This window comes from Phymastichus coffea, unplaced genomic scaffold (assembly GCF_024137745.1).
Source record: "Phymastichus coffea isolate CEN01 unplaced genomic scaffold, Cenicafe_Pcof_1.1 PCOF00055, whole genome shotgun sequence".
Taxonomy (NCBI): Eukaryota; Metazoa; Arthropoda; class Insecta; order Hymenoptera; family Eulophidae; genus Phymastichus; species Phymastichus coffea.
Genome location: NW_026706866.1, coordinates 1,111,061 through 1,133,841, shown reverse-complemented (window position 1 = coordinate 1,133,841; position 22,781 = coordinate 1,111,061). Strand labels below are relative to the sequence as shown.

Below are 22,781 nucleotides of genomic sequence, written 5' to 3'. Positions count from 1 at the left end.
AATTTTCATGAAACTTTACGACCAAGCCCGACGTCTTAAATCGAGACTAGACATTGTTTCATCCCGCATTAAAACATGCACACAAGAGAAATACGATTTTATATGATTTCTCATGATATTTTTGCTGCGTAACAAAAAACTAGAATATATGAACTAACATTTGAATACCCAGAATAAAAGTACGATGAAACGTTGTATCTTTTTACATTTCGACACTAGCGAAGCTTTGAAAATTGTAGTACTATAAAAGACTAATTGTTGTAATTAAAAAACTGTAAAGCTTGATGCAATACGAATTCGAATGCAAGCTCAGGTTATCATCGAGTTTCTTACTTTCGTTCATGAATAATTGCTTATAATATAACATGCGCGCCGCAGTGGATTACTGTGGACCGTCGACGTCGGTTATTTAGTGCGAAAAATCGGTCTTCGTTGAGCTCTCGTTATAATTTGGTGATGGAGACAAGCGGTTCCCAATATTGGCGAAGAATTTAAACCTCTGGATGGCTTACCTTAGCATTATCTGTATCTAACAACTATGACGTGGCGTGCGTTACATAAAGGTATGAATTTGGAAAATAATGAATTGTTTTTTCGGCAGAAAAGAGCTTTTATACGTTTCAATCTATTTTATTCAAAATAAAAATGTTCAAAGTACATCGTATTGCTGGCACATGAATATAGATATGTGCAACAGCAGTGACACACACGTGCGTGGTCACTGATATATATATATGTATGTATATATTAAACAATAATACTATATAACTGACGCAATCAAGGCGCGTGCGTGTACAAATAAAACAAAGGTGATTGTGATATGCATGTTTGGAAATTTCTATTTGCAATTAGATGAATTACGTTGGATATAGTAGAGTATGAAAATGACGTGTAGTATCAGATGGGATAACGGTAGAGATCGACAGCTACAATAAAGAGAGCGTAGTAGACGAGAGAGGAAAAGAGAGAGAGAGAGAGAGAGAGAGAGAGAGAGAGAGAGAGCAAGAGTACAATTAATTGTTGCATACGCTTATAAAAAATAGATATTTGTTACGCAGCCACGTGCTATCCGTTAGCCTAATCGAACAGCAGAATATTTTTTCTTTCTTCCAATAGACTTTAGGTGAAATTAATACTTTAGCTTTCGTGCGCGTCCTCATCGGCTCGACTCATCCTGATGATGCAAGGCTATACGTGCGTAAGAATAGCTGCAACATTACAGCGAGCTTGACACTCAAACAAAAGGCACAGTCGCCTAGGCGAGAAAGAGAAGAAAGTATGATCAACGTTCATATATATATCTATATATCTGCATGTACCGTAGGTTTACGCCGTGAGATATTTAATATACTTTTTTTAAATATAAATCGTTGAATGAGACTGCGATTGCTTTTGTAATATGTCGAACGCATCGAAATAAGTGGCGACCTGATCGCAAGTGCAACGTGCGCAGATCGCCGGAGTCGCAAAAGAAGTTCTCTAGTGCTAATATTGCAATAGACGAGTGCTTATTGCCTTATGTACAGCTAGGCGTGCACCTTAGGCTGAAGAAAGGCTCGCGACGAGAGCGCGAGCGATGATCGATCGAGGAATGCCGCGTGCGCGCGTGGCCGTGCACAGGTATACGTGTTATGCGCCTGGTCGGGGGGCAGCCGCCGAACGCGGCTGCGGTCCGCGCGTACCGCACGTATCGATCGGCCGTAGCTCGCGCGCGCACGGCCGATCACTTATATACTACGTAATAATGTGACGCGTGTGCGTGTTTCGTGCGCGTGTCCGTCTACGAGATAGGTACTCTTGCTAATCTAGACCGTTTGCTACATGTGAGTTACACGTGCGGGTCGCACCGCGAGAGATGTGTACAGTAATCAATTCCATTGGTTGTTCATTTGTTGCTCGACGAGTGGTCGCTTAAAGTTACAGCACTTGGATCGCCTCGACACCCGATTAGTAACTATGTGATAACGCGCAGGCACGCGCAGAAGGGAGGTGGGGGGAAGTAAAATATGCGTTATATCGACGACAGGTATCTGTAGAGGCACCCCTTTCCCAAAAACAGCTTCGGCAATTCCTTGATTGTGCAGCGACGCGCGCTGAGTAGGCGCTCTCGTATCCTTATCTACATCCGGGATCCGCTGGGACCCTCGGCCAACTCCGCCCGGCGCCGCGGGCTCGGAGCCCGCCGGAGCGAGACGAGTCGGCGCCGCGCTGTTGCGCCACCACGCGCGCGCGGCTTTATGTACATACGCGCGCGCGTGCGGCTGAGTTGCACGACACTACGGCTACGTCGTCGACTACGACTACAGGTGCGTCTAGGCGCCTGTGCGCAAGCTGCCCTACTGAACACAGTGCGGAGAGGTCGAGCGAGGAGTCCGGCACGCGCCTCAGACGAATTGACGATCGGCCGCTGGGGTCGTGCTCGCGCGCACGGCAATTGACGGTGTGTGTGTGCGTGGCCGCAGGCGGGGCCGCGCGGCCCTAGCGCCGAGCGGCGAGCAGGCGGCCGAGGAGCGTGGCCAGGGCGAGCAGGCCGGCCGGGCAGGGCCCGCGGGCCGCGCCCGCCCCGGGCCCGGGCTCCGCCGGCGCCGCGGCCTCGGCGCCCTTGGGCCAGGGACGCCTGCGCGAGTAGGTGGCGTTACTCGCGTCGGTCGGCGCGTCCACGTTGCAGTAGCTGGTGTCGCAGCAGCTGATGCAGATCTGCAAGCAAGCAAGCAGCGCGGGCTGGAGCGCAGCGGGCGCGGCCGCGGCCGGCTTACCTTCTGCGTGTCGACGGGCATGCAGCCGACGCTCGCGGGGCTGCACTCGGCTCTGCTGGCGCAGCTCTTGTTCACCTGCAACAGCGAAACGGTCAGTGGTGGCGGCGGCGGCGGCGGCGGCGACGGCGGCGGCGACGCGCGAGCCGGATGCTTGCCAGGACGCTCTGCCCGCGGCTGTCGACGATGTGCAGTGACCGGCAGAAGTCGCGGCCGCCCGCGGGGCAGGGCGTGTCTATGGCCCACTCGTTGCACATCTGCCGGACAGACAATCAGCGAAATGAGCGGGGCGCCGGGGCGCCGGGGCGCCGGGGCGCGCGACGGTGGCACCGGCTTACCTTGTTGTCGCTCACGTTGACACAGGTGTAGCAGGTCAGACCTGGAAGCAGACAAGGCGTGAGCGATTGGCCGGCGGCGCCAGTGGGCCGATCACTGCCTACGGTAGACGTCCTCGTGGCCGGTGCTGGCGCCCGGCGCCGCCGGCCCGTCGCGATCGCAGCCGGACTCGCCGAGCAGCAGCAGCAGCAGTCCGATGAGCATCGGCCACCCGGTCATGCCTCACATGCCCTCCGCGGCTCGCGGCGCCGCGCACACCTGCACTCTGCGCTCAATCCGCGCCTGCAATCAGCCGGTGCGTATCAATTCTCGCGAGGTCCCCCCCCTAGGGACGTGCGCCTCTCACCCGAGCCGCACGCAGCCGCTCATCGCGGCCGTCGCGGCTGTCGGGCCTGTGCGGACGAACCTTGCCGGCGACCACTGCCGAGCACCAGCCGCGTTCCTGCGCGTCCCCGCTCGGCTGCTGCAGCTGCTGCATCTCGCGCGCACCTGCCAACAACGTTCCCGTCACTGCCAGCCCGCGAGATTCGACGATCCACCCGCGCGAACCGTTCGCCGCCAGAGAAGGCTCGACGCTTTCGTTGGACTTTTGCACTGGGCGAGAGCTCGAGAGCGAGTTCGCTCGTCCGTAAGCGCGTGGCTACGCCGGGCAAAGTGTGCCAAAGCTTCCCTTTGAAAGAGACCAGCGCGAGCAGCGCTTTTCATCTCGCCGGAATTGCAGCCTCATTGCAGCCGTCGCAGCCTAATTATCCCGTCAACTTTTCATCCCAGCGATGAGTCACGCGGCACGGCCGAAAGATCCTAATGACACGCTTGCCGACCATTCAGCGATTTGAGAAATAGCCGAGCAGAGCTCGATGAATAATGCACGCTCGAGCGAGCCGTCTGCTTGCAATTATTAGCGAGGCTGTTGCGATCAGGGTCGGTCGATCGAGAGAAGCCCGTGCAAGAGAGCGGTCGGGCCATCAGGCAGGCATGATCGATAACGAATCTAGCTTGGTCGAATCGCAGAGCAGGAGAGCGAGACAGGGCTTCGCGAACGACGGGTCAGCTCCCGACTGGTCCTGGCTCGGTCGACTGGTCATCGCCGGGAGCCACTCGGCAGTGCGAGCGAGCCCCGTGCCGCGCGGGAACGCACACTCGTCTCACTCGCGCACTCGGTGGCCGCCGGGGCGTCCCGCGGGGACGACGAACGGACGGACGCACCGGCAGGTCGGCGGGCCCGGGTCGCGGACGGGCGCGAGCGCGGCCAACGCGGATCAAGGACGGCGGCGCGAGCGAGCTCACCGAGGGCTTCACCTCGCGAGCTGGCGGCGAGCAGCAGCGGCCAACTGGAGGCTGCCGGGCCGACTGCCGAGCGGCGCACTCGATACTAGCGCGCGCGCGCGCGCCCAGCGCAGCCCGGGACTGCCGACTCTCGCTCCACCTAGCCGCCGTCTCCCGGCGGGCTTCTAGGCCTCGCTCGGCGCTGCGCGCGCGAGTCCCGCTCGCCCAGCCGCCGTCCGCGTGGCTTCGCCGTCGGGCTGCGACCCGCAGCGCGCCCAGCTGGCAACTGCTCGCGGTGCGCGGTTCGGGCCACGCGCGCCCCTGTGCCCAGTCGCTCTTCGCGCGCGTGTGCGCGCAGCTCCTCGGACGATCAGGCGAGCTGGTCTTGCTGCGCTCGACGGGGCTCCTGGAGGAGACGAGCGGAGCAACGCGCTCTCTCTCGCTTCCTCTCTTTTTTTTCTCCGAGAGCGAGGCCGAGTAGAGGCGTGAATGGCGGTTGCGGCCGGCGCTGCTCTCTTGGCCCACAGCTATATTGATTTTGCTCGAGAGTCTTCGCGGGGCGCCCCCGCGCCTGCCGTCGTGCTCAGTTCGATTCAGTCCGCGTTATTAGTATACTCACCCGCTAAACGTCGGCATTCGTGCTGTCTCATCTGCAGCCCGTCGACTGCTGACAACCCGCTGGCTCTATCGGGCTCGTTGCCATTACTCCTATAGTAGGCAGATTGGCCATATCGCTCTCCATCAAATCGCACCTTTTCGCCTCGGTCGATCAATAATCACGCTCAACATTCATTGTCTCAAATACTCAAATTCGATTCATCGTCGTATTCGCAATTAGTTTCATGCAAATCCAATTGAAAAAAATCTGACTGATTTGTGCGTTTTATAACATTTTATTAAAACGACCATATATATCAAAATGTTGTACATCATTAACAAAATTTCAAAAATTCGTCACAAATGACGCTAACTAATTATTTTGTACTTTGTTTGATGGTCTGCAAGGAATTGTAGTTTTCAATTCACTTTCTTTTTCCCAATAATCTCTGCACGCTCTCATCGATCTTATCTATTTGATGCTATTTCCCTTTCTTTTACTCTTTATATCGTCAACTTTCAATGCTTGACAATAAAAAAACGAGTCGAGCTGTGATTGGACTGGCACATGAAATTTCACTCGCACTAAACTTTCAGTCGTTTTTTCCGGACGAAGTAGATTTTTCCTTCAGCCAGGTGGTGTCGATGACGGAAAGCCCTCGAATGTAACACCTACCTGTGAGTACTACTTCAGTAAATAACACGAGTTGAGGCTTCGTACCATGGAGGACTGACGATGGATGGATAGCCACGGGCTGTCTCGAAGTGACCTAAACAGTGTTGTAAGCACGATGAGCATTTGAAAGAGTAATCGAATTCTCATCAGTTTCCATCGGTATGTCAGTACTATAGCGACTTGACTCATGTAAATGAAGTGAGAAAGAAAACTAAAAAAAGCAAGTGGAAGTGTGAAAAGCGCAATTACCGCAACATAGTTTTGATCCCTCTGTAACTCGGCCAAGTTTTCACTCAAACCTTCGAACAGAGCTTTCCTGAGACTCTCGGTGTCGTTGCCACAACTATTTCGCTCCAATTTGGCTCTCTCGGTGAGCGAAGCTAATTGCTTTCTAACGTTTACTGCGTACTCTAGATTCCGATGGTGTAAGAAATTCTCGTGACACCAGACCTTCTTTTGAGTAACATTGACGAAGCCTTTGTAGACGTTTAACAGAGTCACATGGTCCCCCTCTTCGGATGCAAATCTGAACCGTAAGTCGACAGGCAAGTTAGTACGAATATTTAACGAACGGAAATGAGCGCTTAGTTGTGTCATCGTCAATTGTACGGAACCTTGATCTGGCTGTCAGAACTTGTTGACGCTTAGCCGGCGGGTCGAGAAATATATTTTCTCCCGATAAGAGAGCGACCACGGTCAGGGCTTCCTCGAGGCAGTTGTATTCCACCGAGGCCAGGATTACTTTGGTGAAGCGTGGGTCGAGCGGGAATAAGGACATCGTCCTGCCCAGCGTAGTCAGATGCGGTGGCGTGCCTGCACTCAGTCGGTCGCACGTGAATCGCCGATCCATTTCAAGCCAGCGCAAGAGCTACTACTCACCTTTGACAGCGCCCAGCTTTTCCAAGCACGTCACCGCGGTGTCGATGGAATCCGCCGGCGGCTTGTCCATAAAGTCGAAGGTCGTAATGTCGATGCCTATGGCCAGCAGCTGCAACGCGACTCCGGCGAGGGAGCACCTCTGGATCTCGGGAACCGGCATCTCGTTCAGCTGGTCGAATTGCTCGCGGGTGAGGGTCCGGTAACACTTGCCCGGCGCCTCTCGGCCCGCTCGTCCCATTCTCTGCCATGCCTGCGCCTTCGACGCCTTGTCCACCCTCAAGATGTCCATGCCGGTAGTCGGATGATGAGTTCTCTGCTTCACGACGCCGGTGTCGATCACGTAGCGGATCCCTGCAACGCCAGGCGCGCACGGTGAGCAAATCGCGGCTTGAGTCACCGCTGACGCGGCCACGAACCTCCGATGGTGACCGACGTTTCCGCGACGTTGGTCGCCAGCACGAGCTTGCGCGCGCCCGGTGCCGAGGGCTTGAAGGCCTCGAGCTGCTGGTGGGTGGGCAGTGCCGAGTACAGAGGGAACACCCTGAGCGGCGGGTAGCCCTTGCCGTCGATCAGCTTGGCCGTCTGCCTGGCTGCCGCGGCTGCCGCCTCGATCTCTTCCTGGCCGGTCAGGAACACGAGGATGTCGTGGCTGAAAGGGTGAGCGGTGAGTGAGCGACCCGGGACCCGGGACGAGCAGTGATCGGGCCGCGCTACCTACTTGGGCGGGGCCTCGCGGTGTATGCGGAAGGCGGTGACCAGCGCAGAGAAGGCGTAGTCGTCCTGCGGCTTCTTCGCGTGGAAGACTTGCACCGGGTGCTGGCGGCCCTCCAGGTAGATGGCCGGCGCCTGGAAGTACCTGCTGAAGCGGTCCACCTCCATGGTCGCGGACATAACGAGCAGCTTGAGCGGCGGTAGGCCCTTGTGGTTGCGCAGCTTCTGCGCGCGGCGGGCCACGCCGAACAGCACGTCCGTCTGCACCGAGCGCTCGTGCGCCTCGTCCAGGATGACCACCGAGTAGTCGGAGAGCGCCTCGTCGGTCATGGCCTCGCGCACCATCATACCGTCGGTCAGGTACTTGATGCGGGTTTGCGCGCTCGTAACGTCCTCGAAGCGCACGCAGTAGCCCACCAGTCGGCCCGGCGCGCAGCGCTGCTCCTCGGCTACGCGGCGCGCCACGCTGACGGCCGCCACCCGGCGGGGCTCCGTGATGCCGATGCGCCCGGTCGTACCCGCCAATCCCGACGACAGCAGCAGCTGCGGGATCTGCGTGGTCTTGCCGCTGCCGGTCTCGCCGACGATGATCAGCGTGCTGTTCTTGCGGATCTCCTCCAGCAGCCTGCAAGGCCCCGGGCTTGAATCTCGCGCCGAGGAAGAGGTCGCTGTTCGCGCCTCGCCACAGGGAACTTACCTCTTCCGAAGTCGGTAAACGGGCAGCGACTTTCTTTGCTGCTGCAGGCTGTTGCTCGTCCCGTCGGCGGCCTGCGCGACGCCATTGTCGATGCTCGCTCGCTGTGCGATTGGCTTTTGTTGGCCGCGCTTGGCGATCTTGTTGCTACTGGGCGCTTCGCTCGGCGCGTCCTTGCTCGGCCTCTTGCCCCCGCCGAACTTGGGGAAGCTCGGATTCGCTCGGCTGAGCGCGCTGTACTTCGAGTCCAGGTTGTCGTGTACGCCCATTTTAGCGACGTGTGCTTGGCTGGACTATGCCTGCAGCTCTGGCGGACACCTCCACGCTGTTGTACCGGACGATTCGATCGCTGAGTTGCATCCAAGTGCTGCTCCCAGTCAGCGATCAGCAGTGAAACGTACACAGCTCTTGATTCTCGATTCGCGCTCCGTCGCGCGGATCTCGATCACTCGGCGTGCACGTGTCGCGCACAAGTCTGTCCTGTCGTCTCACTATGTTGTTCGCTCGTGTCTGATCAGCTGTTACCCTTCCATGCTACTACCGCGCACGCGCTCTCTGTCGAGTGTCGACATCGCGTCTCACTGCCTCACATCTCAGATTCTAGTTTCCCACGCCTCTGCCACTGTGCTCGTGCAACAGTCGTGAGTCGACTTACCTACATAGGAGAGGGGCATGAAATCTTCATCCCGGCGCATGCCCTCGACAATTTCACTTTTACACGTTCCCTATCTGATTCCATTTTCCGTATCTACATTCTTTGACGTATTTCGGTAATCGGTTAACATTTAAGCAATTTTGTTCAAACTTAATAGGCTTGTTCTATGTGAAATATTAAATATTTGTACTAATATTCAGGTCAAAATAACCATTATTGCAAAACTGTTCATTTTCAAGAAAAAAAAATCATTATTTCAGAATTGTTATTATCAATAAAAAATGGAATTACTTTTATTTCGATAACTTTGGTGATAATTAAGATATTGGAATGAACTTTTTTTCACAATACGCGAAAAAACATATTGTCAGATAAAACATTTGAAAAAATATTCATTATTTTATTAAATTTTCTTAACATTTATAATAAAAGAAAAAAGATTTCTTTGATAGGTTCTGTGTTTGGATTTTAAAAATTTGTAATTTAGTGGGTTCCTTGGACTTTTTCACATATAAATAAATAATAAAATTTTCCGGGACTCTAAAAAATAGTCTGCAATAAGCAATGAGACATGTTGCTAGTCGACGCAGCATGTATATTGTATACGTACCATATCAAGTTTTTACGCCAAATATATATCCTTCAATTGCGGCCTTACACTTTATTTACATTGTGTATTCGTCTACTTTCAGTTAGTTTTATATATTGTTTTAAATTAAGAATTGTTCTTAAAAAATTATAAGTTACAAATTACGCATGCGTTTTCATAAAATAAATTCATGTGGAGTATTTATATGTATTATACTGCCATGGGAAAAATTTGGGAATACAAAGCATTCAACTACAAAAAACATTACAATTTATTTATTTGATATGTTTTAATTAAATTCTCATCAACAAGATTCATGATCTATATTAGACATTAGATAATAACTTATAATATCTTATTATGCTTCATATTATTGAATGAATTATCAAAACTTTAATTGGTTTCCCAGTTGATAAAACGTATTTTTTGAGTATTGTTTCAATGTTCTTGGCATACATCTTTAACATAACTAAAATATCCATAGTTTTAATTGAAAACAATGGCTAAAAACAACTTTGCTACTGTAAATTGTAGTTCATATATAAAATATCGTGTACAATAACTGAATACAAAAAACAAAAGGATAGGAATCCTTTTATCCTTTTCTAGATCCAGATCTTTGATAAATCTTTATTCGCTAAAATTGTCTATATATGCTTTGGCCAGAAGCACCAACGTCATTATAACTTATCTTTTCAATTCAAACTAATGATACATCACAGATACACATATGCTGTGCGGTAGGAAGACAGAATGAACAAATTTTTTTTCTAGATGTTCAACATCATCCTTGAAAAATTATCCAACATTTCTTAAGATTCTTTTATTGACGATTACATTTTCATGGTAAAAATTTTTTCGGTAATTGAGCAACACTTAGTTGACGTTCAATGGTCTTATATTGTATTGTAAAAGCATGAGCTTGCAAAAAGACAGATAAGAAGCTATTATTTTGTCATGCCAAATGCATGTAGATTCATCAACAGAACAATCGATATTCAGGTACACTGCAAACACAGACTTAAAATTACATAATAAAATGCGGCTCAGACATCCTTCAGCTCTAATTCAAAGATGTTCATTAAAAATTATCTATTAGTACTTTAAAAAAATAAAACCTATCATCGCGGAGCGAGATAAGTTGTGCCCTTAGCGTATAACGGAGTCTGAAATACGTCAGATTTCCAATTAAAAATTCACATCCTAAATTGGTACATCTGTCACGCGTCAAAATCATCATCATCCGATATCTCCGCACCAACTCGTGCTATATGCTCACTTCTCATTTGTGCGTCCGACTGAGGTTGAATTAAATCATCTCCTGATAGATCTGAGACTGAGCCAGCTCCTTCTGTCAATAATTTCTCTCTTTCCGACACTTCTCGTGCACCAGGAAGCATCTGGTAATGTTCTCTCTGCTTTGGAGACATGTTCAAATAGCCACCAGTTGAGTTTGAATCCGATATCCAGATCGCTACAGCAGTCACCAGAGATACTATAAGATGATAAGATAAAGGTCGTTAAACGATCTTTTAATTATTTCGATTATTCAACTGATTGGAAAGGCTCATTTTACTCACTCCATAACCAAGCAAGGAAGAATAATTCAAGCATAAAGTAACCATGATTGTCAACTATAATTCCACAAAGTATAGACATCACTGCCAAACCCAAATTTTGAAGTGATTGAGCACTAAAAGAGATTAACAAAGTAAAAAACGAATATTAGTAGTGAGAAAATAACATTGTATTGTTTATTAAATAGCATTGTACTCACATTCCATAAGCAGTTCCTAGTTGGTGCTCAGGGATTACAAGTGCAATCAGTGGCCAGAGGCTGCTCGCAAGCATTGAATATGAAATTCCCAACAAAACCATACAGACATAAGGAGTGACATATGTAAAAGCAAGAAGTCCATGGGCAAATAAAGAACCAATGATGCTTGTTGCAACCCAGAGTACATTTCTTCCAATCTTATCAACTAAAATACCAAAGAGAGGAGATGCAATAGCAGAAATACTATAAACCAGTGAATTCACTGTATTTGCTGCATCTGGCTCAAATTCATACTTTCTTATAAAGTACAATCTGAAATAAGAAAATTTTTTAAGTAAAATAACACTTTAAAATAGATTAATTTTATAAGGCACATCAATTCATTTTTCAACCAACTTTCCCAGTGAAATAAATGGAAATATAGCTATATAATAAGCTACGCAAATCCCAGCAACCAGCCAGAAGATATTTTTAAAGTCCTTTACATCTGTAAGTTTTACCAATTCAGGTTGTGGGCCTTCATTTCTTTTCAAAACTTTCTCTGCATGACTATCCATATAACCAAGCAAAAGAGCACAAATCATTGAACCCATACAAGTCATAGCAGAGAAGAATAAAACGATTCCAATGCACTGGGCACCATCATATCCCAGAGTTTCTGAGACATATTTATAAATACTTCCCACTATTAAGAAATTAACTGTTGAGCCCACTCTAGCAAAGCTCAATTGTAATCCAAATACCATATTTAACTCTTTGCCTTTAAACCATAGCACCGCATAACTGTTTTGAGCTACAGCTAATGATTCCGCTCCAATTCTATAAAAAATTTAAAAACAATAAAATTAAAAATATAAACAATTTTGTTTACGCACATAATATATACAATCAAAAAATTCTACCCAAAAACAAATCTGCCTAGCATCATGAGCCAAAAAATATTGAGGTAGACTCCTGTGGCAAAGAGTAACTGACCACACATAGTTAAAGTCATGTATATAATAGTTCCCCATCTTGTACCAAATACACTATCCAAAAGAAAACCTCCAATAAAACATAAGATCACGTTTGGCCATGAATAAATTGAGTATAATAAAACAAATTTGCTCGCAGGCATATCCAAATCTGTTTTAAATTTGTCTTGTAATGCTGCTGGGTTATCATAACAGAAGTATGAGCCTGAAATTAAGATATTTTAGACCATATTTAGAGTGTGTCAAAGAAATTTAACAGTATGCTAATCCAAAATGTGTCATTATTATTTTTATAAATAATTTTATTTATTTTTGTTCTCATTAACAATATTTTTGTTCCCATCATAAATATTTTGAAGACAAATTGCACTGTTTGAAAGAGAAGAAAAAACTATTGTTATCTACTTCAAAACAGCAATATCCCTTTGGCATTTAACACTAAACAATCTTTATTCAAGATAAAATGTTCTACAGTATTAGTCATTATGCTTAATTTATAGTGCTGACTTCACTTATCTTAAGTAGAACTCCTTTGTTGTGAAGCAAATATGAAAAATGATTGAGTAAAAGTTAATTTGTACAAATTAGCATTTTATTTATTAATAAATTTTTTTTTGGAATTATAATAATGAAATGGTAAAGCAATTGCTATTTGTGAAATGAAAAACAGTGCATACTGAGAGCTGCTTTGATACTGATGTAGCCTAGATAGTTTATTAAAAGGGGAGTAGAGTAGATTAACAATATCAATGATATTTCCAATTTACTCACCAAATCCTAAGAAACACATAAACGTCAGACCAATAAATCTGAATGTGGCTTTTTTGGGGCTGAAGCATCCTTGCAGTCCAGGATCATCTTCTGATCTAAGAGTTACTTGACTGCCTTGTTGAGACATAGTGATTTTTAAATGCCGTTGCACGGAAACTTGTATAAAGTCAACTAACAGTAACAGCTTTCTTTTTATGTTTATGTCGATTGTTCCGCTGGCTCACTTTTACGTAAACTATTATAACGACCTTCAATGGCCAAAAAGAGGCATCATCATGTGTCGAGTATGAGTGTTATAACATTCGTGCGTTGTACAAAATATTCACATTATTCGCAGTGTCTTACAGAGTACATTACAGGTACAGCTCAATAGTGAACTCAACTACGAACTACGACAAAGCAGAGCAAAGCAAGTCGTCAACAATTATCAGGGCTTAGGCCAGCATGTCCATGGATCATAGAAACAATATAGTCTTCATGCTATGGATCTAAATCCAAGCATTATGGGATCGACCTCTTGTGGCACAAAATAGAAATAAACAGCTTCGTATTCCAAATTCCAATATCAAGCGACCCACGAATGACGAAGTTCAAAAATTCGAATTATTTTTGACGATTGAGTATCGATGACACTAAACGATAAATTAGATGAAAGACTGCAACTTGTGAGAAAAAACTAAAACCCATTTGATGCCATCGATGTTTACTCGTCGAAAATAATTTGGATTTTGAATTTCACGAGTCACATAAATTGTCTAAACAAATCTATGTATATATGTATGTATGTGTGTATGTATGTATGTATGTATGTATCTATGAATGTATATGTGTATGTATGTATGTATGTATGTATGTAATACATACATCAGGCAGTATATAGGGCTGAGTGTTTTTTTTTATTTAATGTATTAATGCATTAATATTAATGGAAGAAACTTGTAATTTCTTTTACAATAAATCATCTATTATTGTTAGAATAAGTTACGCCCACTCGTTTACAAATAGCTTCGATTATTACTAATATATTATATAATAACCTGATTTTTTTCTGTGCCATATCCTCTCTACGTTTAAGATTTCGCAATTATTTATACGTAAAATATGTCCATGTGATAATAACGTTTATACAGTAGATCTATATTTTTTATCATTTTTCATGACACACAGACATTAAACAAGTAATTAATTTTTAATCTTGATAGTCTTGATACACATCCAATATCCGATATCTTATACGTCCGAATTCGTTATAATTACAATTACAATGAGTACGTATATCAATCATTTATAATCATTAGACAGGCTACCATTAAAAACAATGCATAATATGGTAAATGCTTTTCTTACACGATTTTGTTAAAACTTTAGTTTTTCATTAAGGATGAATATATGAGAATGAGGCGAATATTAATAGTAACTTATCTAACTAGTGCGGGAAAGTAGATTCTTATCTCGTGTAAGGTTTACGCTTGATACGAGCAAAGCAAAGCGAGGATGGAAAGACACGAGACGAGACCGAATATCTTTCCCGAATATGTTTTGTGTGAGAGTGTGATGTGGTATGTGTGTGTATAGGTACAGTATTTTTCAAAACAACGCGTGGAAAGCGCAAATTTGAAAATTTTAGCACACATTTTCCGATGAGCGTGCGAGAAAGTCGTACTTTCCACAAAGCGTGTTTAAAAAATAATTACACTTGCTCAATTATCATGGAGTTTTATCTAAGAAATTTTCTACATAAGAGCCATAAGACATCGGATGTTGAACGAATATTGAGGTAAAAAAACAAATTGATTGTTTGTCATTATCTTACCAAAGATTTGTGCACGATCTTAAAAGATCACGAGTAACATTTATTTTTATTTTACTAATTAATTTCAAACAATTAATTCATTTTTACATCTCCGTGCACGTCTGACGTCCGCGATATTCGATGTCCGATAGTTTCTATGTAGAAAGTCTCTATAAATATAAGATCAATTTCAATTATGGATGCAGGAAAGTTTAAAAACGCAGTATTATTCGCTATTTATACGGATTTACTTATTTGCAATTTATTAATTTAACAAGATCTTTATTCTAAATATCTCAATATGTTGTGATACGATGTATGGTATGGTATGATGACTATATTGGTTTATCTATTTTATAAAATATTTTCACAATATTAACTAAATGAATCTGCTGTTTTAGACTTTAATTTCTAATAAGCAATGAAATTTTTTTTAACATTAAAAATCTCTGGATATGTATGCATATGAATACTAAATTTTATTTTGTTTATTGAAACTACATAAATATATTTGAACAATTAATCTGACATTTAAGGCTCACACATTGATGTAATGATTATATATTTCAAATTTATAGGACTGACATCAATCATGATCATGTAAATTGATTTACACGTTGAATAGTTTAGGTCAAGCAGTATACAAATGAGTTTGAATCAATGTTTTTTAATCTTTTATTATACTTTTATTTATTTTCATCTAAATAAAATATTCATTTTTTTATAATCATTTCATTTGACATCGATCTTGCAAATTTTCAATTATAAAAATAAAAAATACGTAAAAGAAACGTAATATTATAAAATAATATTTGAATCTCTACGCAAAGTCTGTAATATTATGGAACAAAAATTTTTCTAATATAATTCGTTTAAAAATCAAAATCAAATTTAGTAAATTGTAAATAAATAAAAAACAAATTTTTAAATTATCCACATAGCGGTGTACAGATAAAATCCACGCTACCAATAAAAATCGATTGGTTATTTTTATATCTATGAAGATATATTCAAAAATAGTAAATAAATAATAAAATATTTTTATAAAAATAGTTTAATTTTGATGTTTAATAATTATAAATGCAATTTCACAATGCAAAGTTGTGAGACATATAAAATGTAAAATTTTCTTTCAATTTAATTCATTTAAATATCTATAGTATTTTATCATCAGTAAACAGATGATTAAAATATGAATTTGTTAATAATATAAAAAACATACAAATAAATAATGTTTTAAAAATTGTTACATTTATAATAATCTATAATAATACCGATTGCAAAATTGCAACAGTTAATTTGATTTTCATGTTTTGATTTGAAGCTTCACGAATTATAATATGTACAATTAATTATAATATTATACGAATAAGAAAATAAATAGAAAATCTAATAAATAAAAATTACCTAAATAAAATAATATTAAAAAAAGAAGAAGAAATTTTGGCATAAAATACAAAAATAATATTCTTATAATCTGATTTTCTTACTCTTTTTCTTTAATTATGTGCACACGTCCATAAATGACTTCTTGTAACATTATTAATTGTCCAGCCTTTTGCAATCCTAGAAAAAAAGAAGTTTGCTAAATATTTGAAAAATTCAAAATATATTCTTGTTTCGACAGATGTTTATGCCCTTCCCTCTCGACTGAATAAGAATCTATTTTTCAGCACTTGCACCGTACGGTATTTTTGAATAAGATACATGCAAAGTTCGATTTTGAGTTCATTTTTTTGGCCGACCGTGTGAGAAAGTCGCATTTTGCACACGGAGTGTCAATAGTACATTACGATACAAGTGCAGGAAAGTAGATTCTTGTCTCGTGTGGCGTTTACGCCCGAGCGAAGCGAGATACAAAAGATACACGAGACGAGAAACTCTTTTGCGAACGTGTGCCGTACCATATTTTTTTATACAACGTGTGGAAAGTACGATTTTCAACGCACGTTTTCTGTCGAGCGTGCAGGAAAGACGCATTTTGCGCACGGAATATCGAAAAAGATTCGTTTTTACTTGTATCGTAATGTACTATTTCCTACTATCGTGCGCAAAGTTCGATTTTGCGCACGCACATACGTTCGCAAAATCGAACTTTGCGCAGCTTAGTAGGAAAAATAGTATACGTAACTTGTGCTCAAATAAGGTGATAGCGTACGCGCATTGCCGCCCTCATTTCGCTTGGGTGGCAAACTTACGCGTACGGGAATCATTTACTTTGCACACTCGTTGCATAATGTACTATTTCAACATGTGCGTAAAGTAAGATTTTGCTATATGCTCGACCAAGACCATCTCAAATTCGCGCTTTCCACACGTTGTTTTGAAAAATACCGTATCTATATAATGTGTTTAGAAAAGACGAGATTTTCATCTCGTATTCCTTTCCACTTTTCTTTTGCTCCAGTGTAAATCTTACACGAGACAAAAATTTATACTTTTTCGTCCTAGTTTCGTAATGTACTATGTATGTAAAATAGTGCTTACTTTGTAAAAACACAAAATATCTGAAAAATGCTACAAGAGAAGGTCGTAGTGGGATAATATTGTCTAAATAAACTTTGTCAAGTCTGACGACCCACATATTTTTTAAAAATTGGTAAAATTCATCTATATCCATGAGCAATGATCTCTCATCTGCAGAGGTGATAGAAATAGACGATCTATGAAATAATAAAAATTTCCATTTATTAATAAATTATTTTAAATAGTATACAATGAAAAAATACTTACGGCGATTTTTTAATTATATGATATGGTTGGGGGTCCGGGCGGTCATTTTCTTCCGGAGTAATTGCAGGCAGTGGTAAAGCGGGAGGATTAAGTAAATCGTTATCCGGTGTGTTAGCCATAGGTGGTTCAAAGTTATTGGATATGGATTGGGATTGCCTTGGTGATACACCTGGAGCATCTGGTCTAATCGACCTTCTGTTAATTAATTCTATTAAATTTTATGTACTCTTTAATTAATATCAAAGAAAAAGTAATTAATCTATCGTACCTACTAGGAGTGCCCGGTAATTGTTGTTGTGGTGATTGCTGTTGACCCAATGCAGGCAATATTGGGAGATCAGTATGTATTTCGGGTAATCTACTAGATTCGCTGGGTGATGGAGGTGGTGGCATCAATGTTCTGTCGCGATATTCATTATAGACATTGTCCCCTTCTAATGTAACGTTCCGATCTCCAGACTGAGTTTGTCTAGAATAATGCTTAAAAGTGGATAACCTCGGCCTTTTGTTAACATTTATATCTCTTGGTACTGAAGACCTTGTCGATGTATCTTCTGAAATACAATATTAATTTATCATTGAATGAACAATAAACATTATGATGAACGTTATCAATATGATAAATTTGTTGATTATAATATATATTTTTTAATCTAAAATTTACTTACCATGAGCGAGCAATATTGGTCGTGCTCTTTCAAAATATAAATTTAGGAGATTCTTTCCAAAATAGCATGGACCTCTTGGATTCATTCTTGTAGCCGGCAATGAAAATAAATCTACTACTCGTTGTTTTTTAAGATTAACGCGCGTTGACTCCATTCGCTAAAAATAAAAAGTCATACAAATTCATCAAAAACCCATTGTTAAATAAATAAATAAAAATTATTGTATATTTTCCCCAAAAATCGTTGAAAAAGTAAATAAAAGTTACCCTAGTATAAACATTGATAAATTTTTCTCTTTGGTTTATTACAGGTAGTTTCTCAATTTGCTTTATTTTATCCTGCCACTGTTTTAAGCGTTTATAACGTTTTGGAGTAAATGCAGCAACTGATTCATCTGTCAATTCTTCTAATTGCAGATCATCGTCAATATTTTCAAATGATTGACACCTGTTAAACATAAATTATAAATTGCGCAATTACAAAATTATAAAAAACAACCTAAAAAAATGGTTATTAATTTGTTTGTAATTGGATTTACGGAGGGAGTTGAGCACCCTCGGGCACAATAAGAACAGTTGTCATAGATTCACGATTTTGTTCCCATTCTTGAACACTCTGAATTTGATGAGAAGAACTTCGATGAGCTTCCTCGTTGAAGCTTCTTACTGGCATATGTTCTGTTAAAATTATTAAAAGTAAATTATCAATTCTGTTTTTGAAAATATTGAAAAGATAATCTGTAATTTTATCATGTACACACCATGAAATTGGTCCAATATAGTTTTTTCTGCGACATCAAGTATCTTTTCATGAGCAGATGTAGAAGAACCTTGTCCATCTGATTCAAATAATTTTCGAACTATAGTTCTTTTCTCTTCTGAATAACCATTTGCGTGCGATGACAATTTCTTATAAACGTACAAATTCTTGAATTAAATAAATTTACATCATATTGATAAACATTCTTTAAATAAAAAGCTATTGATTATACTTTTTGACGTTTCGTTGGAGTTTCATCGAGAACTTGAAAAGTTTTTCTTTTAGGAGTTGTCGCGACTGGACGGTCGTCCGCTGCGTTATCTTTCTTTTCATGCTGTGCTGTGCTAGGTGAATTTGTTACTGTACTTTCTTTTTGGGGCGTTGCAGATGTTACAACTACCGGCGTACTCGCGTAAATTTCACCTCCATCAGTGATTTGAAAATTATCAATAATAGATTGCTCCGGTTGTGCTATTTCATCCGGTAGATCTATCTGTTGTCTAAAACAATCAATTTAGAAAAGCTTACTGTTTGAAATAATGTAAGAACTTTAATAACATAGTACCTACTTCAGGTGTATTTCATCGCCAAAGTCTCCAAGATTATAAAATGGATCCTACAGTGAAAAAATGCTTATATTGATATGTATTACCATATGCAAATTTCAGAAAATACGGGATCTTTTGATACTTTTACTTGATTTCTCACTTCCAGAATATCCATTTCTTGTAGAAGGTTTTGATCGGTTTCAACGTCTCGCTGAAAAATATGTATGAAGGCACTTTCTTTACAAAGTTCCATAGAGTGCATTGATTCAATATTAATATGTTTATCGATATTAATAGAGTCTTCTATTCCGCCTTTGACCTTTTCAGATTTACTATGAAAAATAAAAACTTTAATGAGAATAATAATTAAAAAAAATATATTTCTATTTCACAAACCTGCGGATGCCGATAAACACCGAATTTAATTCATTATTAACTTTTTGAAGATCTTCTATAAAGAATATAAATTGTCTATAAAAAACAACAGAGTAATAATCTAGAATTAGAGAATATGAATTTATAATAAACCTAGCAACAAATTAACTGATTGTTTATATATCCTCAAAATTCCAAGGCAATATGTTGATAGCAAGGGATATGAGAAACAGTTGGCAAGTCGAAAAACTCTATCCCTACAATCAAACGATCACTTCATTTATTTTGATTCCATACAACAAACCGATAAATTTCAAAAATGATATCTTACGTTAATTCGGAAATATTAAATTTTTTTATTTCCCATTTGGATGTTTTGCGTAGTCCAGTGCCTACGAAATTTTTGTAGCATCCCGCGTGAAATACTTTTTCCAATAAGATGTCATCCTGAGACGAAGCTGTCGATTCAAACGAATACATTTTCAAGTCCAAGATCTGTCAACCAAAAATATGAATTACCATAGCATAATTTATAGCATTTTATATAAATTTATATTTGCAAACAAATTTTTTAGTTTTACGGCAATAAATTTAGATTTGTATAAATTATTTTGAAATAATATTTATTCGATAAATAAAGATTATTAATTAATTATGCACTCATAGAAACTGTCTATTTCGATTAATAATTAACATTTTTACTACAATTATTCTGCTATTACCCTAGGGTTTTTGTTACTAAGGGACTTTCTACGTAAGTCACCGGACATTATACATCAGATGTTGAACTGAGGTAAAAAAACAAAATGATTGTTCGTCATTTATTCATAGTTTGTCTTATCAAAGATTTATTCTTGGTCTTAAAAGACCATGTGAAACATTTATTTTTCTTTTACGAATTAATGTTAAATAATAAATTCATTTTAACACCTTTGTGCACGTCTGACGTTCGATGTTCAATGCCTCTCATGAAGAAAATCCCTAAATGCATCGGTAAAAATTACTATAGTGTACTTATAGTGCATTCTTCGATTATTTATGCATTCTTCCACTTGTTTGCTCATCAGTATAGAGTACTTCTTCTGTTTCATAAAAAGCACACTGAAATGACAATTATGGATAAAGAAAGAGAATTAATTATCAACGAACTCCGTACTTCAAAATACTTCAAATATATTATAAATACGAAAGTCGAACGAATTTCTAAAGATGTAGAAATTTCTCAAAAGGTTAGAATGAAAGGAAATGTTTTGTATAATAGCAATGGTCATACAGCTCAAACACACGAAGAGATTTTTAAACTTTATACACAAAGTATAGCTTTAGCTCCCATGAATTCAGAAGAATTAGCTCTTGCTTATGGCAACAGATCAGCTTTGCTTTTACATCTGCATAAATATAAAGAGAGTTTAAATGATATTGATAGAGCTTTGAAAATAACTAAATCAAAATCTCTCAAAGAAAAGTTACTCATTAGGCAACTGAAATGCTTAAATTTACATAATTCCAATCAGAATCTTAAAGAAAAGCCACAGCTTTCCAATATTCAGAATCAAGAGAAAGTTGATAGAGTAAAAGCTCTATCCCTAAAAGACCCATTTCAATCAGTGGTAATTAAATACAATGAAAAATATGGCAGGCATTTGGTGGCTGCTCGTAATATAAAGCCTGGAGAAATTATTTTTGTTCAAAAACCATATGTGACGTATTTGAATATAAAATACCCATACATGTACTGTTGTCATTGTCTCAAAGTTGCTTGGAATGGTATTCCTTGTGAACATTGTACATGGTTTATTTTTTGCTCTGAAGAATGCAAAAGTCAAGCTTGGGAACAGTATCACAATATTGAGTGTTCGTGTATATCATATATTCTTCATTTTCTAAGATACATTAATAAAGAATCAGGAGAAGCAGTTTGTTTCGATGGACTTAGTATTCGAGCTTTAATTACAGGACTTAAAGAGTATAATAGCTTTGAAAAATTGAAAGATGAATTGCAATTGGTTGATCGAAGATTAGGTAATGTAAAGACAGAATTTTCTAAATCGTTATATGATATTAATCTGGTGTTTTTTAATTCTTACAGATAAACAAACCAAAGGATTCTCCAAAAATGGAAAGTTTGAGAACAATAGCTTGAGAAGTTTGTATAGTTTGTCAAGTAAAATTCCTTACAATGAAGAGAAAATCCATATCATGTTTGCTATGGTTGCTCTTACTTGTTTTGCTAAGTATACATCTATTTTTCAAGATAAAATCCAAACGAATGATTTAGAGAACTTGATAAAAAATCCCCATTTCATTTTTGTTGGATCGTTAATTTTAAAATTGTCTAAAATAAGCAATGTTAATAGTCATGGTGTAAGTTTTTAAGTGTTTTTTAATTCAAACTGATTTTTCTTTTCATTTACGTTAAATAAACAGTCTTTTTATCGTTCATTGATATGTGTATTTATTTCAATTGTTTTAGATTGTTAATATAACTGATGATTGCAAATATGGTAATGATCTTATAACATGTAGAAAGAATTGGTGCTGTGTTAAAGGAGTATGCATTGTACCACTTGCAAGTTTAACGAATCATAGTTGTAATCCCAACGTAAGACGCTGTTTTACTAATGATTCAAAATTTATTTTATACTCATTACAGACAATTAAAAAGAATTCTCAGGTTGGTAATTTACCAATCAATATGTATTTATTTGTACTTAATAAAATAATAACTTAATTTTTTTTTTCAGATATTTGATAGCTATTTCTGTACTTTCTTTGAAACACCAAATCCTTGCAGGCAGAACATTTTACAAGATAATTTTTGCTTCAAATGTGATTGTATTGCTTGTAAACAAAATTGGCCTACTTGGCCTGTTAACACAATGTTTGAAGTAGGCATTTTATATATCACATGTGCATATATTTATTGAACAACTGTCAAAATAATATTACAATAAAAATTGTTTTTAGGTCCAATTAAAATCTATAAAACTAAATCAAAAAGAACTGGAAATATGGAAAAGGAATGAAAATTTGATAAAGCAAGTTGAAAAGGGAATTACAGACCACAAAAGTAGTATCATAAATGACCTCTCAAAAGCTATACTTGGTTCGATGAAAAATTTACCTCAACCTTCTATTGTAACATACAAATTTATTTTTACTTTGATAACAGCATTTGAAAAATTACATGGATATTCAATGAATAATTTCAATTCTTGTGAAAGTTAA

At 40.3% G+C, this 22,781-nt stretch overlaps 4 protein-coding genes across 5 annotated transcripts in view; 1 reads left to right on the top strand and 3 right to left on the bottom strand.

The window, feature by feature from the left end:
- The window catches only part of LOC131665980 (SET and MYND domain-containing protein 4-like), a 36,969-nt gene extending 14,188 nt beyond the window's left edge, over nucleotides 1–22,781 (top strand). The window contains exons 2-6 of the mRNA XM_058938282.1: nucleotides 20,651–21,575; nucleotides 21,643–21,917; nucleotides 22,027–22,227; nucleotides 22,298–22,441; nucleotides 22,521–22,781. Of these exons, the coding sequence (XP_058794265.1) occupies nucleotides 20,660–21,575; nucleotides 21,643–21,917; nucleotides 22,027–22,227; nucleotides 22,298–22,441; nucleotides 22,521–22,781 (1,797 nt within the window). The 5' untranslated portion in view covers nucleotides 20,651–20,659. The remainder of the gene's footprint in view (nucleotides 1–20,650; nucleotides 21,576–21,642; nucleotides 21,918–22,026; nucleotides 22,228–22,297; nucleotides 22,442–22,520) is intronic.
- Nucleotides 657–4,607, bottom strand: LOC131666015 (ly6/PLAUR domain-containing protein 6-like). 2 transcript variants are annotated; one of them, XM_058938334.1, is made up of 7 exons: nucleotides 4,377–4,607; nucleotides 3,496–3,578; nucleotides 3,194–3,371; nucleotides 3,092–3,132; nucleotides 2,912–3,010; nucleotides 2,757–2,831; nucleotides 657–2,697 (listed from the first exon to the last, which is right to left on the bottom strand). In XM_058938334.1, exons 3-7 carry the CDS (start codon nucleotides 3,306–3,308, stop codon nucleotides 2,479–2,481), a joined length of 549 nt encoding a protein of 182 aa, XP_058794317.1. In that variant the 5' UTR covers nucleotides 3,309–3,371; nucleotides 3,496–3,578; nucleotides 4,377–4,607; the 3' UTR covers nucleotides 657–2,478. The 2 variants fall into 2 exon arrangements, with proteins under 2 accessions (XP_058794317.1, XP_058794316.1); XM_058938333.1 differs by having other exon boundaries at nucleotides 3,496–4,606.
- LOC131666009 (ATP-dependent RNA helicase DHX33) lies at nucleotides 5,239–8,537 on the bottom strand. The gene is made up of 7 exons (XM_058938325.1): nucleotides 7,916–8,537; nucleotides 7,226–7,843; nucleotides 6,924–7,156; nucleotides 6,508–6,858; nucleotides 6,243–6,441; nucleotides 5,878–6,154; nucleotides 5,239–5,722 (listed from the first exon to the last, which is right to left on the bottom strand). Exons 1-7 carry the CDS (start codon nucleotides 8,179–8,181, stop codon nucleotides 5,546–5,548), a joined length of 2,121 nt encoding a protein of 706 aa, XP_058794308.1. The 5' UTR covers nucleotides 8,182–8,537; the 3' UTR covers nucleotides 5,239–5,545.
- LOC131666012 (major facilitator superfamily domain-containing protein 1-like) lies at nucleotides 9,436–13,115 on the bottom strand. Its single transcript, XM_058938328.1, has 6 exons — nucleotides 12,679–13,115; nucleotides 11,836–12,112; nucleotides 11,330–11,752; nucleotides 10,934–11,245; nucleotides 10,737–10,849; nucleotides 9,436–10,651 (listed from the first exon to the last, which is right to left on the bottom strand). The coding sequence occupies exons 1-6, from the start codon at nucleotides 12,803–12,805 to the stop codon at nucleotides 10,377–10,379; spliced, it is 1,527 nt and encodes a 508-aa protein (XP_058794311.1). The 5' UTR covers nucleotides 12,806–13,115; the 3' UTR covers nucleotides 9,436–10,376.

Bases quoted from the DNA above. Each gene is read 5' to 3' on its own strand.
- LOC131666015 (XM_058938334.1), bottom strand. From the start codon at position 3,308: ATGACCGGGTGGCCGATGCTCATCGGACTGCTGCTGCTGCTGCTCGGC. The intron at 3,133-3,193 runs GTAGGCAGTGAT...GTCTGCTTCCAG, and splicing joins CGGCCACGAGGACGTCTACC to GTCTGACCTGCTACACCTGT. The intron at 2,698-2,756 runs GTAAGCCGGCCG...GCTTGCTTGCAG, and splicing joins TGCCCGTCGACACGCAGAAG to ATCTGCATCAGCTGCTGCGA.
- LOC131666009 (XM_058938325.1), bottom strand. From the start codon at position 8,181: ATGGGCGTACACGACAACCTGGACTCGAAGTACAGCGCGCTCAGCCGA. The intron at 7,844-7,915 runs GTAAGTTCCCTG...GGGGCCTTGCAG, and splicing joins GTTTACCGACTTCGGAAGAG to GCTGCTGGAGGAGATCCGCA. The intron at 6,442-6,507 runs GTGAGTAGTAGC...GACTGAGTGCAG, and splicing joins AAAGCTGGGCGCTGTCAAAG to GCACGCCACCGCATCTGACT.
- LOC131666012 (XM_058938328.1), bottom strand. From the start codon at position 12,805: ATGTCTCAACAAGGCAGTCAAGTAACTCTTAGATCAGAAGATGATCCT. The intron at 11,753-11,835 runs GTAGAATTTTTT...AATTTTTTATAG, and splicing joins CTAGGCAGATTTGTTTTTGG to AATTGGAGCGGAATCATTAG. The intron at 10,652-10,736 runs GTGAGTAAAATG...ATCATCTTATAG, and splicing joins CTTCCTTGCTTGGTTATGGA to TATCTCTGGTGACTGCTGTA.